General features: G+C 36.3%; 1 protein-coding gene across 2 annotated transcripts; it reads left to right on the top strand.

Moving 5' to 3' along the window:
* Nucleotides 1-241: 241 nt before the first annotated feature.
* On the top strand, nt 242-19,155 carry LOC108607120 (histone-lysine N-methyltransferase, H3 lysine-79 specific). 2 transcript variants are annotated; one of them, XM_017997754.2, is made up of 5 exons: nt 242-264; nt 14,872-15,139; nt 15,225-15,451; nt 16,285-17,048; nt 17,105-19,155. In XM_017997754.2, the coding sequence occupies exons 2-5, from the start codon at nt 14,945-14,947 to the stop codon at nt 18,799-18,801; spliced, it is 2,883 nt and encodes a 960-aa protein (XP_017853243.1). In that variant the 5' UTR covers nt 242-264; nt 14,872-14,944; the 3' UTR covers nt 18,802-19,155. The 2 variants fall into 2 exon arrangements, with proteins under 2 accessions (XP_017853243.1, XP_017853242.1); XM_017997753.2 differs by lacking the exon at nt 242-264 and adding an exon at nt 11,644-11,680.
* Nucleotides 19,156-19,862: the final 707 nt, after the last annotated feature.

Below are 19,862 nucleotides of genomic sequence, written 5' to 3'. Positions count from 1 at the left end.
TAACATTTTTTATATATATATATAAATTTTAAAATGCAAATGACAGTCGCTTTGCCTTTTTGTTGGGGGCTTGTTATGACATTTGAATGATTGTCTGGCATTTGCTTTAAATAAATTTGCTTATAAAGTAAAGCACAATTTTTTGGCATTTTTTATCAAGTCATAAACTATTAATACTAAAACAAAAAACATGATTTTTATGTATGTTTCTTTTTTTGCAGTTGCAACAACAAAATTCCAAACTAAAATCCAAAACTGCAGCATGTAAGTTAAACTATTGAAAAACTTTTTTAATTACAAGTTCATGCAATGATTTGAAATATTTGTCGATCATAAAAAGCAAACAGAAATATTTATATGCATTTTGTTGTTGCGCCATTGTCATTTGTGTTTTTTTTTTTTTTTGTTAAATATTTTCACATGATTTTCCAAAAATGCATTTGACAATAAACAAAAGCAAAGTGATGGCCAACAATTCCGAATAGAAAGCTCATGTTAATGAACGTTAACAATAGGCAACAAATTGTTTAAAATGCGCGATAAATGTTAATAACAAAAACAGCTGCCAACAACAAACAAACATATGAACAAATTAAGTAAAGTCCAGTTGAAGATAGAGAGAGAGAGAGAGAGAGAGAGAGCAGCAAAGTGTCTAGAAATAGCTAAAGGATTATATCTAAATTTATTTATAAAATACAATTTTTAAAATCATATAGTGTGTTTAAATTTATTATTAAAAATTAAAGTTTTTATTGATAATCATCTTTAACTGCAATTGCATTAAGCAGACTTTGACTTTAATTAAAATGGAAATGAAAACTTGAACGAGTGCAACAATTTTGAGCTTAGCAAACTTGTTATAATGCGGGCCAATTAATCAACAACTGATAAACAAAGTTGGCTGTGCCAGTTATTTTTTTTTTTGTTGGCCAGGCAAGAGCTCAAATTAACTTTCCAACTCAGGTGTCTCTTCAATTGCAGTTTAACCTTCAAGCATTGAAATCAATGAAATTTCAGTGAGGAGCAACAACAAGCGGAGGAGACTCTTGGCCATGTGTATGGCATATTTGATTGACAACTTTAGCTCCCTCGCTTGCTCTCTCAGCAGTTAGTTGGGGGTAGAGCCATGTGTGGGGCCAAAGCGAATTTTTTTTTACACTGCGCTGTGTTTTTGGTGAAAGTTGTTAGCCTGTCTGTTGTTTTTTTTTTTTTTTTTTGAGGCCTTGTTGAATGCTTAATTGCTTAGAGTTTGAGCCACTTGAGCGTCTGACCTTTTGGGCCACGTCCTTCACGAACGAACGAACGAGCTGGCTGACATATCTTTTTGCCAGATCTCAAATGATCAGGTGTTAAGCATTTAACTTTACACATTTCAAGCTTATTTACGTTCGAGTGGCTGCTGTTGAGTTTGTGCCTTTCTCTCCTGTCCCAGGCTGTAATTTCTCGATAGGTATTGTTGCCATTTTTGGCTTGATTATGCGAGCATTCGAAATTCGAGTCTGTGGCTTAAATCTGAGCAACAAAACTTTCATTGATTTGCTGCCTAAACATGTGAAAAACAAATAAACAAACAAAAGTGTGCCCCCCCCCACACACCACACACACACAAACAAATGTCGTTGAAAATCTATCGAGACAATTTCACTTTTTATTGTTTTGCGCATTTTTCTTCCATGTTGAAAATCGTGATTATTGTTGCTTAACTTGGATATGTCCTGCAAAAAACTAAATACACAAGCAACATGGGCACATGGGCACATGGGCGTAGCTAGCATTGCAATAAAGGGGGGCGGCAACAGTATTTAATTTATGAAAATTTTGCAGCATTTTTACAAAGTTTGTAGCCAATACAATTTTTTAATTAATGAAATAAAATGACTAGCATTTATTTAAAGTTTAAAAATGCACAACAAATTTTTTATTGTAATAAAAATTAGTTTATAGATTTATTTAGGCATAGTTTATGCCTAATTTTTTAATTGTTCATTTAAAATAGTAAGTGTATTATTCAAAGTTAAAAAAGGCATAAAAATCTTTTATGCTATTTTTATATATGGCTTTTGGATATTCAATATCTAACTCAATTTTTATTAAATAATACTAAATTATTATAAATATTAGTAACGTATTCGTTTATTGATTTATACTTTTGGTTTGACTTTAGCTTGCAACTGTTATTAACTTTAGTAATGAATAATTTAGTAATAAATTTAGAAACTAGCTTGAATTGTTATTGAAATGAGATAAGAGCCGTTATTGGTATAAGCAACAAATGTCACTGTAGCATGCAGCTTTTGACTTGCAACATAAATATTATGACATTTGCTTTGAATTCTTAAAGTTCTTTGTGCATTGTTATTGCGTTTGATGCGCAGTCGATAAAAAGTTTTTTACGCGCAGAACTTTCCCAAAAAAAAAAAAGTCAAGTCGACCGACTTGGCGGCTACGCAATTTAATTTAAGGCGTGGGCGAACAGCCGCACAATCGTGACAGTTAACGCTACGCGTGTGTGTGTGTTTGTGTGTGTGTGTCCATTTATGGCTCTTAGCTGGGTATTTACAGTTACTTTGACCACAGAGCGCATGCAAATTGCGCGTACATGACAATGACAAAAGCTAAAGCCACAGACTGAAAAATAATAACAACTTGCGTCTTGCGTGTGGCTGCCGTCTGATTGATTCGAAAGGTGCACGCAACTTGCGCACAAATTGCGCTCAGAGCTCAGAGCTCAGAGAGTTTTGTCTATTAACCTTGATTTGTGACTCGAGACATGCGTTAGGCTCCAAACAAAGCAAAGCCACGAAACTCGTGCAAATGAAGTCATTTTCAAGTACAAGCCTTTCAATTGGGGCCAAGACGCAAACAGCAGCAACAACAACAACAAGCAGAAAATTAAAGCAATTGTGCCAAACTAAACTTCAAGTCAAGCTTGAGGCACCCTCAGCTATGCGCTCGGGCAGGTGTGTTGGCCTGGCTTAGAACTTAAGTCGCTTAGCGGAAATTACCAAGCCAAGACTTGAGACTTGAGACTCGACGCTGTTTACAGTTTGTTGCACAATATGGACCAGAAAATCAGTCAAAGCGACGCTTGGCAAACCGGTTGCCCAAAAAGCTTAAACAAAATCCAATTTAATAACACAACAGCGCATAATTGTTGCTAAGTTCAACTGTAACTAAACTAAACGTTATTGGCTTCAAAAATTATTTACATTATATTATTGATTTATATATTTAGCTACACTTAGCATTAACTATTTACTGCTCATATTAATTTATCAACTATTAGCGCTTTTATTTGCTTAGCAATAATTAGTTAGCTTAGCTAAATCCTCGCATGACATCAGCTAACAAAAAACCACAAGAAAAATTTAGCTTAACCAAATTTAAATATTGCATTAGCAAAAACCCATAATCATTAACAACAAATATATACATACATATATATTTAAAATAAAAAAAACACATAAATGCTTAATACATGTTTTTAATTTGTGAACGCTGCGGGGCAACATTGGCAGCTTCTTAAGCAATTTTTACATTATGCTGGGCAGAAATTTAAGCTGCGAGGGCAGTTTGTAGTTTTAATTTTAATTATAACTACACTAGCTAACAAATAAAATATAAACTCTTGTATATTTATATTTATATTATATTATATTCAAATTAGAATTTTTCTAATTTTTTTGTTGGACTCTGCCAAAGTTCTAACAATTTTCATTTGCTTGGAATGCCAAAAATCTATAGTAAACAAATATAAAGAGCGCTCTGAGGCAAAATGTTTTGTTTTATTTATGAACTTTAGCGCTCCAAGCGCTGTTGGCTGTCATACTGCCCTCGTTTGTAGTAGAAGCACCTGATGCTCAAACAGAGACAAAGCAAAAGAAGTGTAAATGAGCGATAGAGTGGAAGGGAGAGCGTGTGGCGAGGGGGGGGGACTTACACATGTGTCTTACTTAGCTCCGAGACGCAGTATCATCTTTTATTGTTAATGCTATCTCAGGGTCTATAGCAGCTTTTGTTGTTGTTGCTGCTGTTGCTGCTTCTTTCACGGCTTTCTTATATGGCCAAGTCACATATGTTGCTGCTGGTTGCGCCTCTTTTCACTGTTGCGTCCGTCTGGCAATTTGGCTTTTGTCAATTCATTGTCAACAAGTCAGTGAACTTGGCTGTACTGTAGTCGAGAGGGCAACAAATACCGCTGCCCGAGCATATATATATAGTGTATATATATATAGATATGGCAACGATATATGCTGGGCGCTCTTTCTTTTTACAAATAATTAACATAAATTAATAGGAAATGAGTGGAGCCAGCCGGGCTGAGGGCAGTGAAGCCAGCAGACGCCGCTTACAGTTACAAAAGCGCACACACAAAAGAAAATAAAATATATATAAAGTTCGTGTCTTAAGTCTTTTGTTTAATTTCATTTCATTTCGCTTTAATGTGCGTCTGCTTGATTAAAAGTTATTTGTTTTGCTTTTTGTTTATTTGAGGAACGTTAGTTGTTGCATAAGGCGTAGGCATGTGCGGCATGTGCGGCATGCAGCAGCCCACTTTTGGCTGCAACATTGCCTCAGCTAATCAGCACCTGTCATGCGTGCAACTTGCAACGCAATCCAGGAAGCAAAAACACAAACCTAACCCATAAAACAGACGCAAATTTGCAAACAACACACACACACACGAGCTCGAGAGTCTGCCTGGTCTCTATGTCAGTAATAGCCCGAGTCAGCCCACAGCTCCTCCCTCGATGCCTGCCCCACACATTAATGTGATTAGCTTGCCTTTTTTTTCTTACGTTTTTGCGTTTTTATACACTTTGCGTAGCAGGTTACCGTGACGTAATTGTCCATGTGGCATAAGCGACATTAAGACCAAGCTCAGCGACTAAGCTTAAGACACACAGCTGTCAATAGTTCGGTCTTAGCCAAAAACGTGACTTTAAGCCCTACGTTGCCCAACTGAATTCTTTACAAAAACCTTGCAAAACAAAAGTTTATTTAATAGCCAGCAATTTAGACTATAATTATAGCTTAAAAAAAAATTATTTCTTCATTTGTTAGATTTTTGGTATCAAATTTACAAGCAATAAATAAATTAAATAAGCTAAACAATAATTTGTTATATATTATAAATAATTAGTTTAGCATGTTACGCCCGATTGGAGTGAAAACGCGCTGTTAATCGTTAAATATTTGTATTTATTAATTAAATTCATTTCAGCAGAAATCTTAAATTATTTGATCTATATTTAAATATTTATTTTGCTTTCCATTTTGCCAAACATTTTGTAATAAAATCTATTAGTTAAATTAATAAAATATACAGAATATTTAAAGATTTTAATAACTTTGTCTACTTTTGAATTCATATAATTTGCTTTTAGTTTTCTTGCATGAAGATTTTTATTTGCCATTAAGTGAATAAATAGCTTTATTAGAAATTTTATACACAAGTAATTTTCTATTTATGTACAATATAAAAACTATATATGTATGTAAGTGAAAAAAATTGTTGATGAAGTGAAAGTGCAATGAACGCGGACAGAAAGCAACAAATGCAATAACAAATCAATTTCAGCAAATGAGCAAATTTATTATTTCTTTTTATAGTTGTCTACATACTCATGTGTGAGCTGGCATATGTATGTATATGTGTGTGTGTGTGTGTGTTAGTTAATTATTTATTATGATTCGCTGATTTGCGTGTGGGCAGACTGTATAATTAAGTTAATTAAACAAACAATTGTTGGCTCTAAGTAAAAACTAACAAGCTATAGAATTTAGCAGAAATATAAATTTGATTTTATATAACCAACTTCATATTCAGCGCGATTTATGCGCATGTGCATTTTTATCTATGACATACTTTAACTTAATATATATATTTTTGTAATAATTTATGCATGGTCGGCTCGACTGTTGTGATTAACTCTGACATGCTAATCAATGGCTCAAACGCACATTGAAGCGTTCCCATCAATCGATCGCATCCCAAACATTTCTCCATGAATTAACATGAAATGGCACAATCGACTAACATTTTATTACGTCTTACATAATATGTAAAAAACCAAGCAATTTAATTTAATTTGAACAAAGTATAAAACGAGCAGCCTTCAAATTCCATTTTACGCATTTGCATTTGCAAGCAAAAACAACAAAAAGAACTGAAAGTGCCGTTAGCAAAGATAGCGCGCGCGCTTGACTTAGAAGAAGAGCGCACAGTTATTCTAAAGCAAGAGCAGCAAGTGTTGCGGGTGGGCAAGAAAGAGAAAGAGTTAAAGAGCGCACTTACCGTTCATGCATGTGCAAGTTCTGTAGAGCAGCAAGCAACAGTTAGATTTTCGTATTTACGCATTACACACGCATTACAATTTTCACACTGCAAGTGTCATCCTGAGTCCTCGATCAAGTGTCATCCCCTACGAATTGCAAGGCTGCAAATTATGTAATGGGTTACAGTCTGTTAATTAGCAGCTGTTGATCAATTGATCGATATGCTAAGTGGATTAGCTTAATTTTAAATGAAAAAATTCGTTACATAACATAAACATGTTAAGCATTTAGCATATTAAATAAGAGCAAACAATATAATGATGTTGATTATAATGATGAATTTAGAATGCGCAATAGAAAATATTATTATTACTGAACAACAAACGAATCGCTTTGAGAGATAACCAAGTAGAGAATTTTAGTTATGGCAACCTTATAAGCTTCTGCCGATCGGCACACAATAATGATTATGATGATGATGATGAAGCGTTCCCATCGTTGAAGCATCCCAAACATTTCTCCGCATGATCGTAAATATTATTAGGCCTGCATGCAAATTGGCCAAATGGGTAGCCATATAATTTAGACTCGACTTTCGAACGCTGCGCGCTGTTGATTATACAACCAAGCCAAGTCACGCCTGTTTTTATTTTTGAAAATACATTTATATAAACACACACACACACATAGATTTCAATCAAGCTGCAGCTTCAAAGTTTTAACTTGAAGCATCTTGAGCTAAGCAGAAGCCACAAAGCTTATGAAAATTAAATGAAATAATTAACTCAGCTACACTTCCGACTTGGCTCTAACTGGCGTAGCTGTTTTGCTTCAAGAATTTTCTACTTTTTTATTTTTGGGCGCGTGTCTAACGCTGTGGGGTCAGAGAGTACAAAACAGTAGACCCTATTTTTGTGCATTTCCAACTAAGCAAACTCTAAAAACTTGTGTAATTTCCAAGAATCTTTACAGCCGACAGCACACGCAGCCACAAAAAAAAAATTATTAAGCAGCAGCTGCTTTTTAAATAAAATTACAGCGCTGCATGTTTAGCTGTAGTTAAAGCGCTTTTAAATACTTAAATTATGTTTAAGTATTGAAGAAATAGCTTATGGCCTCTTATAATAAAAATTGAAGTTAAGAATTATTTGCTGATAAAATTTGAAGCTTAACATTTTTATATTCAACAAATGTTAGAGTTAAGTTTGATTTGTTTAAAAAAAATGCAGTTTAACTTTGATTTGAAAATAAATTTAAAATAAAAATTGACAATAAGATATTTTAAAGCTAATTCCTTTTTGATAAATATTTGTAGCAAAGCGTTATAAGCGTTATTCGAACTTTTTATTCAAAATAAACAAATTGGCAAACGACGTATAAAATTTAAACGCTTTACTACACACAAAAATTAACTTTAATGCACTTTAATGCAATATAAAAATTATTTATAAATTCCTCTAAATATAAAAAGTAGTACTCAAATTCATAGAGAATAAGGTAAAGACTTAGCCAACTGCTTAAAAATGTAACTTGTATTTTTTTAGAGAACCAATGGTTTTAAAAAATGCGCAAAAGTTCTTCAATTCAATTTGATTGATAAATATATTAATATTAATAAATATAAAGAGAAAAACGAGCTACTGTTCTAGAGTTTGTTGTAAATTCTAAAGGCTTAAGTGCTGATTTTGAGAATCGACGAGAGCAGCGCGCTACATAAAATACAATTGATAGATTTTAGTTGTAAATTCTAAAGCTCAGCCAAAGCCAAGTGCTGCATTTCATAAATTCCAATAATAAAGTCATATCCAATCAGTTGTCTTCAACTATTCAAATTGATTAGTAAGTGTATTAAATAGTCGTCTATATCGTCTCTAGCTTTCACTTACTGCTGCTGCTGCTGCTGCTGCAGTCAGTCAACTCGACAGCAGTTATCATTGACGCTCCCAGAAGCTATTAATATTCGACTTAACTACAGCTTCCAGCTGCGTCTTGAATGCCAGCCCAGACCCAGACCACGCCCACAATATATATTTTGGTTTCATTTGCGTGTTGGGCACACCCACATGCCAATCGAATGTTGTGAGAGTTTCAATCAATCTCTGAGTAGAGCAATAAATAAAAGCTAATCAGATGAAATAGATCAAATTTCTTTTGTCGGCTCGGCTCATGTGGGTTGGGGATGAGACAGTTTCACTTGCTGCTGCTGCTGCTACGCTGTGGCATGTGCAGCGTGTGGGTTGCAAGCGCACTAAGCAGGCAGTTAAAATGTTTTAATTTTGATTTTTCTTTGCGGCTTTTGGCTTTTGTCGCACTCTCACCGCCTAATCTATGCCGCAGCGACGGCAGCAACAGTTGCTGATTGGTTTTGCCATGCCACACGCGGCAGCGCTAATGATGATTACCCACTTTTACCCAGTCCAGGCCAGGCCAGGCCAAGCTACTATATAGTATATATATAAAATGTATATTGTATATATATAAAAATCAAAAGCGGTTTAACGCGTTTCTCACTCGATTCAATTAAAAACGCTTAGTAGCGTTGCTCTTAGAGCGATCTGCAATCGCTGCCAGTCGCACCCAAAAGAAAGCCAGAGACTCAGTTCAGACTCGAGACTCGAGACTCGAGACTCTCTAGACGGCCATAAATGCAGCATCTTTGGGGCTCTGGGCGTGGCCAGCGATTGCTGCTGCTTCCTTTTGATTTAATGCCAAGCTAGCAGCAGCAGCAGCAGCAGTAACAACAACAACGAGCAATCGACTATCGACGATCTTGACCAGCTTGACTTGCATTCAAAGCGGCCTTGGCCACAATGCAGGAGCAGCGCTCATCTCTCTATACAAGCCAAGCACTTGTTCGGATTTCACCAAAAAAAAAAAACACAACACAAAACAAAATAATACAATAAAAATAACATTAAAAAAATGTGCAAGTTAAAAGTACAACGAAGTTTTTTTACACTTGGCTAACAAAATTTAAGACAACATTAAACTTCAAACAATACAATTTAAAAAGCAACACAATTGCTTATAAATAAATTAATAATTAAAGCCTTTTTCAAAAATATAGAGTAAATAAAATTGGCATACACTGCTTTCAATTTTAAAATTTTAAATGAATTCAATTGATTAATAAAATAAAAAGGTTTTTTGAATTTTTACAAGGTCTTAGTGCTTACAAAAATAAAAAAAAAACACAAGCGTTATTAAAACCTTTTTTTTAAGATACTACAATTTTTTGAACAAATTAAATAAATATAGTGCCATAAGCTGCTGCTAATAATAATAAAAAAAAACGTACTGAAAAATGAGCGCAATTGATTTTTTTAAGTTTACTACACGACCTCAAAAATAAAAGATATAAACGTATAGTAGTTCCCAACGACCAATTTAATTGCAAATTATTAAAAGTGCTCACAGCTTACATAGTTTTTTTTTTTTTGGGTTGTTTTTGTTGCCTTCTCAGCTTTTCCATAAGTGAAAAGTGAAATTCCGATGCTTGTATGTATTATTTATTTATTTTGTGTATTTTTTTTTGGCTGGCTGGCGGGCTGGCTGACTGGCTTGTTGGCTTGGCTTAGAGGCCATTGGACCAATAGCAAGAGTCAGCAGGTTAGCAGGGATTTGTCAAAAGCGCTGGTGAAATTTTACTTGTGTCTTGTGGCAAGTTGCACTTGTTGCAGTTGCAGGTTGCAGCTGCAAGCATTGTTGTTGTTGTTGTTGCTGTTGCTGTTGCTGTTGCTGTTGCTGATTGACTGAAACGTGCCGCTCAAGCTGCGCGTCTGTCGCTTGTCGGCGCTCCAAGGTCAGAAATTCAATTTACGCTTTGGCATTTAATGTTTATAAACAAAAATATACAGAAAAGCAAAAACAGTGCACGATACATGTTTAAAAAAAATGCGTAGCAATCGGAAAAACAAGTAAGAGATTATAAAGTGTAATTTAACTTGAAGCAATGAAGTGAAGCATGAAAAAAATAAATTAAATTAAATAAAAGTGAAAGAAAATATCAAAAATCAGCGCTAAATATTTTGCAATATATTAAAAAGAAATAGAAAATATATATTAAAAGCGTAAAGAAATATATTCAAATATTACTAAATTATTTAATTTGAATAATAGGCAAAGTTAAACTTGAAAATTGTTAAGCTGCGATTGCCAAAAAATAATAAAAAAAAAAAATTGCAATTTTTTAAAATATTTAAATAATTCAAACATAGCGCTATATAAATTTATAAAATAATCGTATAGCTATTTTTTAATTTATTAAACCAGTTTATCAATTTGAGGCTTCAAAAGCATTTTAAATATTTTTAAAAATATTAAAATAATTTTAATATAAACGCTAGCTATTTTTTATAACTATTTATGTTTTAAGCTCATAAAATGCAGAAAATTCAATTAATATAAATGCTTAATTGAAAAACAAACTTGATAGCTATTTTTAATGCATTTTTAAACTGCATTTAATTTGAAAAATATGTAGCAAATAGCACTTTAAAGCGTTTAAATGAAAAGAAGTTGAACAAAAAGTTAATTTTATGACATGCGCTAGCTGCAGATGAGATTAGATAAAAGCAATTAAGCTTTGCTAGTAGCGCAATAAAGTAATTAATAGCTGTAGTACTTAAACAATGCGAAAGTGTAAAGCGTTGTTTTTGCTTTTTGGCTAAAATTAAAGCATTGACACCTTTGGCTAAGTTTGAGCATTTCCGTTTCCGTGGCGAGCAAATAGAATCAGTTGCGCAGATTTCACTTGCCAATTTTCAATGTGTGCATGTGTGTGTGTGTGTGTCTGTGTGTGATTGGAAAACTTGTAGAATGCATAGAAACGTCGACGGCTTTTCAAAGTGATCAATGCTATATCAATAACAACAACGCAGCAAAGTCTTGTACACCTGTCTAGAGGCCTCAAAACGAGCCAACAGCCAACAGCCAACAGCCAACATGCATTGGCCCAGGGCCAGCAGCAACAGCAACGGCGACGACGACGACGCTGCGCCCAAAAAACCTAACAACTTTTAATTTCAACACATTCCAGGCAAAGAGACTTCGACTTCGACTTCGACGGCTGCACAGTACGTGCGACTTGACTTTCTTTGCGGCGGCAACAACAAGTTATAAACACACACAAACACACACACACACACACACACACACACACACACATGCATATAAACGTGTCTGTGTTACCTGACCAAGCGACTATGGCAGCGCTACAAGTTGTTGGCTAAATTCAGTCGAGAGCAAGCAGCCAAAGCGTTGAGACGTCAATTTGCGTTGCCGCGTGTTAACAACATTAACTAAACAACAACAACAACAATAGCATAAAGTTGCTCATATTTTTTTCTGTTTTTGTGCGCGCATTTATAACAAATAAATAAAAAAAAGAGCGCGCATAGCTGTGAGTGTCTAACATATAAAAAGAGAGTTTTGGGCGCTCGCTCTCGCTCTTGCAATTACCGTTAATCAAATAAATTTTGTAGAAATTTAAACGCTGCGGCTTAAGTACACACACACTCACACACACACACACACACACACACACACACGCATGCGTTGTTTGCTTGTATTAGTGTAGTATTTAAACGGTTCATTGATCGAGTTCAACTGAAATGGAGCAAATGCCAAACAAACAACAACAAAAGGCGCAGGCAGCCAAACAAACGCCAAAGAGAATCCACATAAAAATTTAGTGCAAGTGCCCCACTGTATGTGTGTGTGTGTGTGTGTGTGTATCTGTGTGTTTTAAGCAAGTGTCAACAATTTGCCGTCTGCTTTATCAAATGCGCTTAACCCATTTTAATGCCAAGTCTTTTTTTTTTTTTTTTGGTTTGTTGGCAACAACAAAAATCCAATAAGTTAAAAGAGCGCAAAGAATGGTTAAAAACAAGACAAGCATATTAATGCTTAAAGCGACTGCGCAGCAGTTAAAAAGCATAAAAGCATTGAATACAAAACTATTTTATGTGTTATAATAAAAAACAAAACATTAGCAAGCAACAATTCAATTAAAATTGCCAACTTAAGTGCTACTTGTTTATTTATAGACTGACTTTTGTTATTGCTATTCTTTAGACTGGCATAGTTACTTTTAATGCTAGCCGGCGTTAATAATATTATTAACTGTTATGCCTTCTAAATTTGGAAACTTGTTTGAAAATGTTTACGTTCTGTTCTGTTAATAATGCAGCAAAATTCACATTCATTGCTATTAAATAATAATTAGTAATTTCTTGTTCAATTATTTTCGCTTTAAAAGCAAAGCAGTGATTAAAATGTAATTATTTTGGACTAGAATTAAAAATAATTGAATATTTATTACATTCATTTGAATTATTGCATATATTATTTATTGATATATAAGTCAAATAAAAAATTGTAATATTCAAAATTATTCAAAATTGGAATTATTCAATATATTTTTTATTAAATATTGAAATAATTAAATGTAGTTGCAGACAATTTTTGAAATTATGCACTTATTTGTTTTTAAGTTGCATTTATTTCAATAAATTTGTTAAATTGCGCAAATATTTAATTAATTTGGTAAAAAATTTAGATCAAACTATCAACTTTTGATAAAAAAAAAAAAAGTAGTGCAAGACATTTTTATATCAAATTGTACTGTCGAAAGATTTACAAATGGCTTATTTTTAATTATTTAAATAAACGCAAATAATGCTGCATTATTTTCACATTTTTTTTCATTAGTAATTGAAGTGAAATACACTTCAAGTAATGATAATTGCATTTGAATAGCTATGATAATATTTTTTTCGATCTTTGCAAATCAAAGTTTATTATATTATTAAGCTTAGCTACATAAGTGTGCTAATTTTTAATGCAAGCATAATTGTACCCGAAGATTTCTTCAAAACTGAACTCGCTTCATAATTTTTTACTCAAGTGTCTGTGCAAATTAAATGCTAATTTGCTTAAACTTGGAATAACTTAACACACATATCATGTTTGTTAACAAAGTGACAATAAATTCCATGCATAGTATATTTATTGTTATTTTCAACGCTGCATGACACACAGAATTTATTTTTAAATATGCAGGCATGCCTCGCTATAAAGCGAACTTTGGCTTAAATAACAAAAATAATAAATAAGCAACGTAAACTTGGCTTACAGCAAAGAATGAACCCCTATAAAAATTTGAAGAACTCTAACAAGTGCAGCGAGGGAAGTTCTAGTTCAACTTGAGTGAATTCCAAGCTTAGCTGAGTCAACAAAAAAACATTTTTTTCTTTTTTTTTTTTTTTGAGGTTAATAATTTCATTTGTTTAGCTGCTTTTGTATCTCATATATGTAAATTTAAAGCTCTGGCATTGATGCCAATGTATTGCTCGATCTGCTGATCGTTTTGTTGGCTTTTGTGTATAACCAAAAACAAGATTCTTATAGCCCCTACGCAAGCGAACAAGTTGTACAGGCTCTCTCATCGATTATGATTATTATTGAGAAGATATACGAGTAAAACTACAATATTAAAACTGTTTGCCAGTTGGGATTTCAAGTTTTTTTTTTTTTTGAGTAAAGTTACATACTGTCAAGATTATGACACACAGCTGCTAACTCTTTTGGCCCGTTTGGCATGGAAATATTTATGCCGTTAGCCTGGGAGCACTGTTAGCATGAGCATAAATATTTGGCTCTTTAGTTTACTAACGAACCGAACCCCCCACCCCACTCAAAACGGCTCTTGGCTTAGCCAGTTCCTGATCAATCAACATTCCGAGCCGACGCTAATGCCCATAGATTGGCCAATTTATTTGCTCTGTTGTACTCATCGTTCAGTTGAAATCTTAAGCATAATTAAGACGCATAAATTTTACATACCTGCAGAATTCTTCATTCTTCAGTTAGGAATTCTTATTCACATTGATGATTATGCAACAGGTTTCCGAATCTGCTTTCAAATCCAAATTTTGTTGGCTACCAAAACATGTTTCTGTTGGCATAGGAATTAAATATAATAATTAAAATAGGCTATAATATAATAAAAAATATATATTGAATGAATTTAGTTAAATAAATACATAAACTTATTTTCAACAGTTACATAAATTGACATAAACTTATACACAAAAATTTTAAAAAATTATTTTGCTTAATTTTTTTGTTGTATTTCAACAATTCTGTGTTATATTAAATAAAAATATTTGAAAAATACAGAATTTTTAACAGAAAACAATTGACATACAATAAGACAGAAAATACAATAAATTAAAAACAAAATTAAGCACAATGTTGAATGAATAAAATTTTTTTTGTTTTAGTTAACAAAACTTATGACAAATAAAAAAATAGCGAACTGTTTGACGTAGACTATTAAAAGTAATATATTATTTGCTTAAAAAATTAAACCAAAATGTTGCAAAAATATATTTTACTTTTAATATAGCAAGCAAGCAAAACTATTAATAGTTTTGTATTCTAATAATTGTTTTGAAAGTTGATAAACTACAAAAGTTTCGAAGCAATGTACTTCGCTTTTCCTAACTTTAGCTTTAGCTTGAATACCCTTACTCTTAGTCGCTTTGCCCCACTGTTATTAATTTAAATACTCAATTTATAAACTTACAGATGCTCGCTACCAGTTTGATTTGATCGCATCGATAAAGATTGTTGATTTGAAAGCTATTCCGAGCACATTAAGATGGCGCTACGCTTGCGTCGTGACGTACAGAAGGCGTCGTACTATGTGTGGTTCCTGGGGGCGGAGGAGGCGAAGGGGCTGCGTGGTGCACGCGTGATTAACTCGGTGCTGCCGTATCTGGTCGACAGATCACGTGGCCAAGAGCCGCTCAAAGTGACGCTGCAAGTTTCACACAAGGGCATCAAAATCGTGCAGGTGAGTCCGACAATCGAGAGAGCTGAAACTGATGAAGAGACTTTTGTGTTGAACTTGGCGATAATGGATTTTTAACGTTTTATAGGGCTCATCGAAGCATTTAATACCACACAGTGCCATAACCAGCTCCGTGCAGACCGATGACATCGTCGCCTGTGTGCTGCTTCTCTATAATCCGGCCACCAAGTGCCCGTTGCATGTCCACGCCTATCGCTGCGACTCGGAGCAAACGGCGGAGGCGCTGCACTTACAATTGCAAATTCTCATCAATCGCCCCGACAATCAAAAGCGTTTCGAGGAACTCGAGACCAGGCAAGTACCCCAAGCTAAAAATAGGCAAACTAGGCAAATAGTTTAAGTTCAATTGATAAGCATCGAGAGTTCAAGCAGCGCATTTCAATTTAAACTGGCAAACTGCAAAGAAAAGCAAGAAAATTATATAAATTTAGTTAGCCGAATACAAATAAATTATTTTAAAGTTTTAAATTAAATAAATAAATACATAGAAACATTATCAATTAAATAAAATGCTTAGAAATATTTAAGCAAAAATTATAGAAAATATAAATTATATTTTAGTGCTCAAAGCTATTTAATGGCATTAAAAATATATAAAAATAAATATATATATATATGCTATTCAGAATTAGATTTAACAAAGCCAGTTATATATATAACTCAAATTAGCTGTATAGCTGCTTAAATTGAAATAAAGAAAATATAACGTGTATAAATTCATTCAAAATAGATTTTCTTATAGCTTTGCGTCAAAAGTAACGCTATTTGTAGTATTCAAAATTAAATTGAGCTAATTTGTTTAAAAAATTAATAGCATGAAATTATAGAAATTTTAAAACTGTTGATTTATATATAATATGTTATGATAGCTTTACTTTTAAAATATTGCCAATAATATTTTTAATATTAACAAACTCTACTAATAGATATTCTTATTGGCTTAGATTAGATGCTATAAAATATTGCATATATTAATATAATTTATTTATATTTTTTTATATTTTAATTTTAAATTTAATTTTGTCATGCTTACTAAATCTTAGTGAACCTTTGCAAATTTGAAGTTTGATTTAGTTTTGCTTAATTTAAAATATTAATAACTGAATGTTGCTCTCAACAAATTGCAGATTGGGCATCTTGCCGCCATTGCCCGCTGGCAGCAGCAGCAGCATGAGCGGCAGCAACGAGAAGCGCCACGAGTCGGCAACACACAAGTCGTCCTCAGCTTCTTCCTCAGCCACGCATCATCATCAGTCACAACAGCAACACCACAAGGAGTCAGCGTCACATCATCATTATCCACAGCAGCAGCAGCAGCAGCAGCAGCAGCAGCGACGCCATGAGACGTCGCCAAAGCGTTTTAGCAGCAGCCTGGGCAGCGACACTGGCAACAGCACACGCGAGTCCGAGTGCAGTGAGGAGCACGGCCTGGCCAGCTCACCAGTGTCGCGTTCGCCACCGCATGCGGCACATGGCGCAAGCAGCAAGCAGCAGCAGCAGCAGCAGCAGCCGGAGCGTCATCATCATCAGGCACATGCAGCGCTGTCGCATCCGCCGCTAACAGCGCAGCAGAATAGCGAACTGTTTGATTCGCTGGCGGCAGAGCTGCGCGCTAAGCTCAACGGCAATGGACCGCCGCTGCTGCTGCCGCCGCGTGACTATGATACAGTGCATCGCTCCAAGGGCAATCTGACAGCTATAGAGCTGCGACGCTGCCGCAATGCTTTGATTGTAGGTGGTGCGCCCAAGGCACAGGCAGCAGCAGCAGCAGCAGCTGCGGCGGCGTCAGCAGCGCCAGCAACAGCCACAAAGGTGTCAAGTCGCGGCAGCTCCGGCATTGGCTCGGATCTAGCGCCTAGTCCAGAGCGTCAGGAGCTAAACAGCAGCAGCGGTAAGTCTAAAAATATTTAAAAAAAAATTATATATATTAATAAATTGAATTGCTAGATGATGAGCACTGGTCAAATGAAGCGGACAACTCGGTTATAGCGCTGAAGCCATCGCAGATTGCGCTGCCGGCGTCACATGCGCAGCTGAAGCGTCAAAGCGCCGTGCAGCCGCCCAAGGATAGTTACCTTAGGGATTTGCCCGCCAAGCCGTATGTGCCGCGCCAGCTTGAGCGTGAGCGTGAGCGTGAGCGTGAGCGCACCAAGACGCCCGCTTCAAACAAATCCTGGTCACGTGAGGATGACATCAAGCCCATTATAATGCGTCCAGCCGATTATGATGCCAAATTCAATCGCGTCATGCAGCTGGAGCAACCTGCAGCTGCTGCAAAGCTGCGCGACACAGACAAATATAATGAAATAAATCGCTTATTAAACAAAAAACTAAGCGCTGGACAACGCGAGCGTGAGCGCGACCGCGATCGCGATCGCGAGCGTGAGCTTGAGCCTGAGGATGACTTTGATGATTCGGATGCTGGCAGCGGCGAAACGCCGCCCATACACTCAAGCTATCGCAAAGAGAATCTCACCGACAAGCAAAAGTTTATGGAGTACGCCAACAAGAAGCAGCAGCAGCAGCAGCAGCAGCTCAAATCTTATGCAGCGGAGGAGGCGCAACGTTATGGCGGCCAGCGTCATCGCTATGTGGATCCAGCTGAGCTGCCGTTTGAGCAGCCGCCGCCGGCGTCAGCAAGCTCAGGCCATAACAAATATGCAGCAGTGCATCGCGCAGAGCAGCAGCAGCGCAGTCAGCGACACGACAGAGAGCGAGAGCGCGAGCGCGAGCGCGAGCGTGAGCGTCCGCGCGAACGTGAGCGTGAGCGTGAGCATGAACACTCACGCGATCGCAATCCGTATCGCGAAGCGGAGAGCTTGCCCTATATACAAAGCATGGAAAAGTTAATGAAGAGCACAGGCATGCGCTATGGCGAGGATGCCTCAAGCAGAGCGCCGCCGCCAGCAGCAGCAACACGCAGCGGCAACAGCTCAAGCGCAGGCGGCGGCGGCGCCAGTCAAATTTCACCACGTGACCGTTTTCATGATGCCAAGGACAAGTTTCGCGCCATGGAACAGCAGCGCAGCAGTCGCTATGAGCTGGATGAATGCGATGCTGAGCAGCAGCAGCAGCAGCAGCAGCGCGTGCGTCGACGTCGCGGCTCTGTCGAACCGCCGCCCAGCTATGAGCAGTGGAGCGATGAAGAGCTAGAGCAGCAGCCAGAGTCGTTAATAAGTCGCACGCGTGCGCGTTCACGCGAGCATTGGGAGCAGCAGCAGCATCAGCAGCAGCAGGAGTCGTCGCAGCAACATCGCAGTCACAGCAGCAACAGCAGCGCGCTGCGTGAGCGTGAACGTGAGCGTCGTGATTATCCGTTGCAGCGACGCAGCGAACTGTCGCGCGATCATTCGCATGATCCTTATCGTCATGAGCGCGTGCGTGAGTCGCAGTCACGCGGACACACGCGTGATTATGTTGAGCCAGCCAGCAAGTCCAGCTCATCACGTGGCGCTCATCATGCTGAGCGTTATCCATCGCCAGCGCCAACGCCCAACAGCAGCAGCGGCGTCGGCGGCGGCGTCGGCTCAGTGCCAGGCAAATCTTTAGCCAGCATGCCCAAGGGCTATCGTCATAGCTATGCGGAGCCAGTGTTTGCACGCTCCGGCGGACGTGTTGGCCTCGCTGCAGTCAATCCTTACTGATATCCTTACATTATTTTAAAATTGGATTTCCATGCGACTCTCTCTCCAGGCTCCAAGCCCAGCGGCAGCGTCTGTAATTATGTGCCTTCGTTCTTTTTTATATACGAACATAAGTATGTATATGCAAATGTATACATTAGCTTACTGTTACACACACACACACACACACACACACACACACACACATACACATATATATATATAGCATATATGTTTATATGATATATAGCAAAAGCTACGTTTATACTTTTGCTTCCACACACACAAACTTCAAACAGAGTCTAGACTTTAAGTTGCGCGGTTGATTGGTATACAAATCATATACATAATGCTTATATACATATATATATATATATACACCTTTTTTTTATATACATTTAAAGCATATTCTAAACTTACTACATTTAGCTGATGTAACTATTGTTATCAAATTTGATATTTGCATTAATAAAGCACTAGTAAAAATATAAATTTTAGTCTTTTCTTTTCTCAATTCTCAATTCGTTGATTTTCACTCACTTGAGTTGTTCCGCGAAGTACTCTCCGGAAAGCTTGGAAATGGCTTGAGCGAGTCCAAAATTCACGATTTTGATTGTTAGTCGCGAGATGTCCAGCGAAAATCACCAGGAAAATCCGCATTAATTCATTTACACATACACAAGTGACGACTTAACATATAATTTGTATATCAATAGCTAAAATTTAAATTAATCGCTTTAAAAACAAATTATGATGCCCGAATTTGCATACAGAATTATTCACAGAATTTTTTGTAAACAGCAAAATTAAACAACAATAAAATACAATAAATTGAAAAGCTTGGTTTCATCAATTTTCGTTCAAGCCGGATTCAAAAACGAGTTATAGACAATTTGCTGTTACAAACTTACAATATGTTGCATACTTTCTGGATGCAAGCCAGTAATGTATTCAATACAAACACCAGTGTGGTTGCAGTATTCGCTTAACCCCACCATAATGGCGTTGTTGGAAATGTTCATTTGGATTGTACTTAAAACTTAAAGCAACAAATTCAAAGTCTGTTTATTTGTTTTACATTT

This window comes from Drosophila busckii, chromosome X (assembly GCF_011750605.1).
Source record: "Drosophila busckii strain San Diego stock center, stock number 13000-0081.31 chromosome X, ASM1175060v1, whole genome shotgun sequence".
NCBI classification, from domain to species: domain Eukaryota; kingdom Metazoa; phylum Arthropoda; class Insecta; order Diptera; family Drosophilidae; genus Drosophila; species Drosophila busckii.
This window is presented reverse-complemented; position numbering and strand designations above follow the sequence as displayed.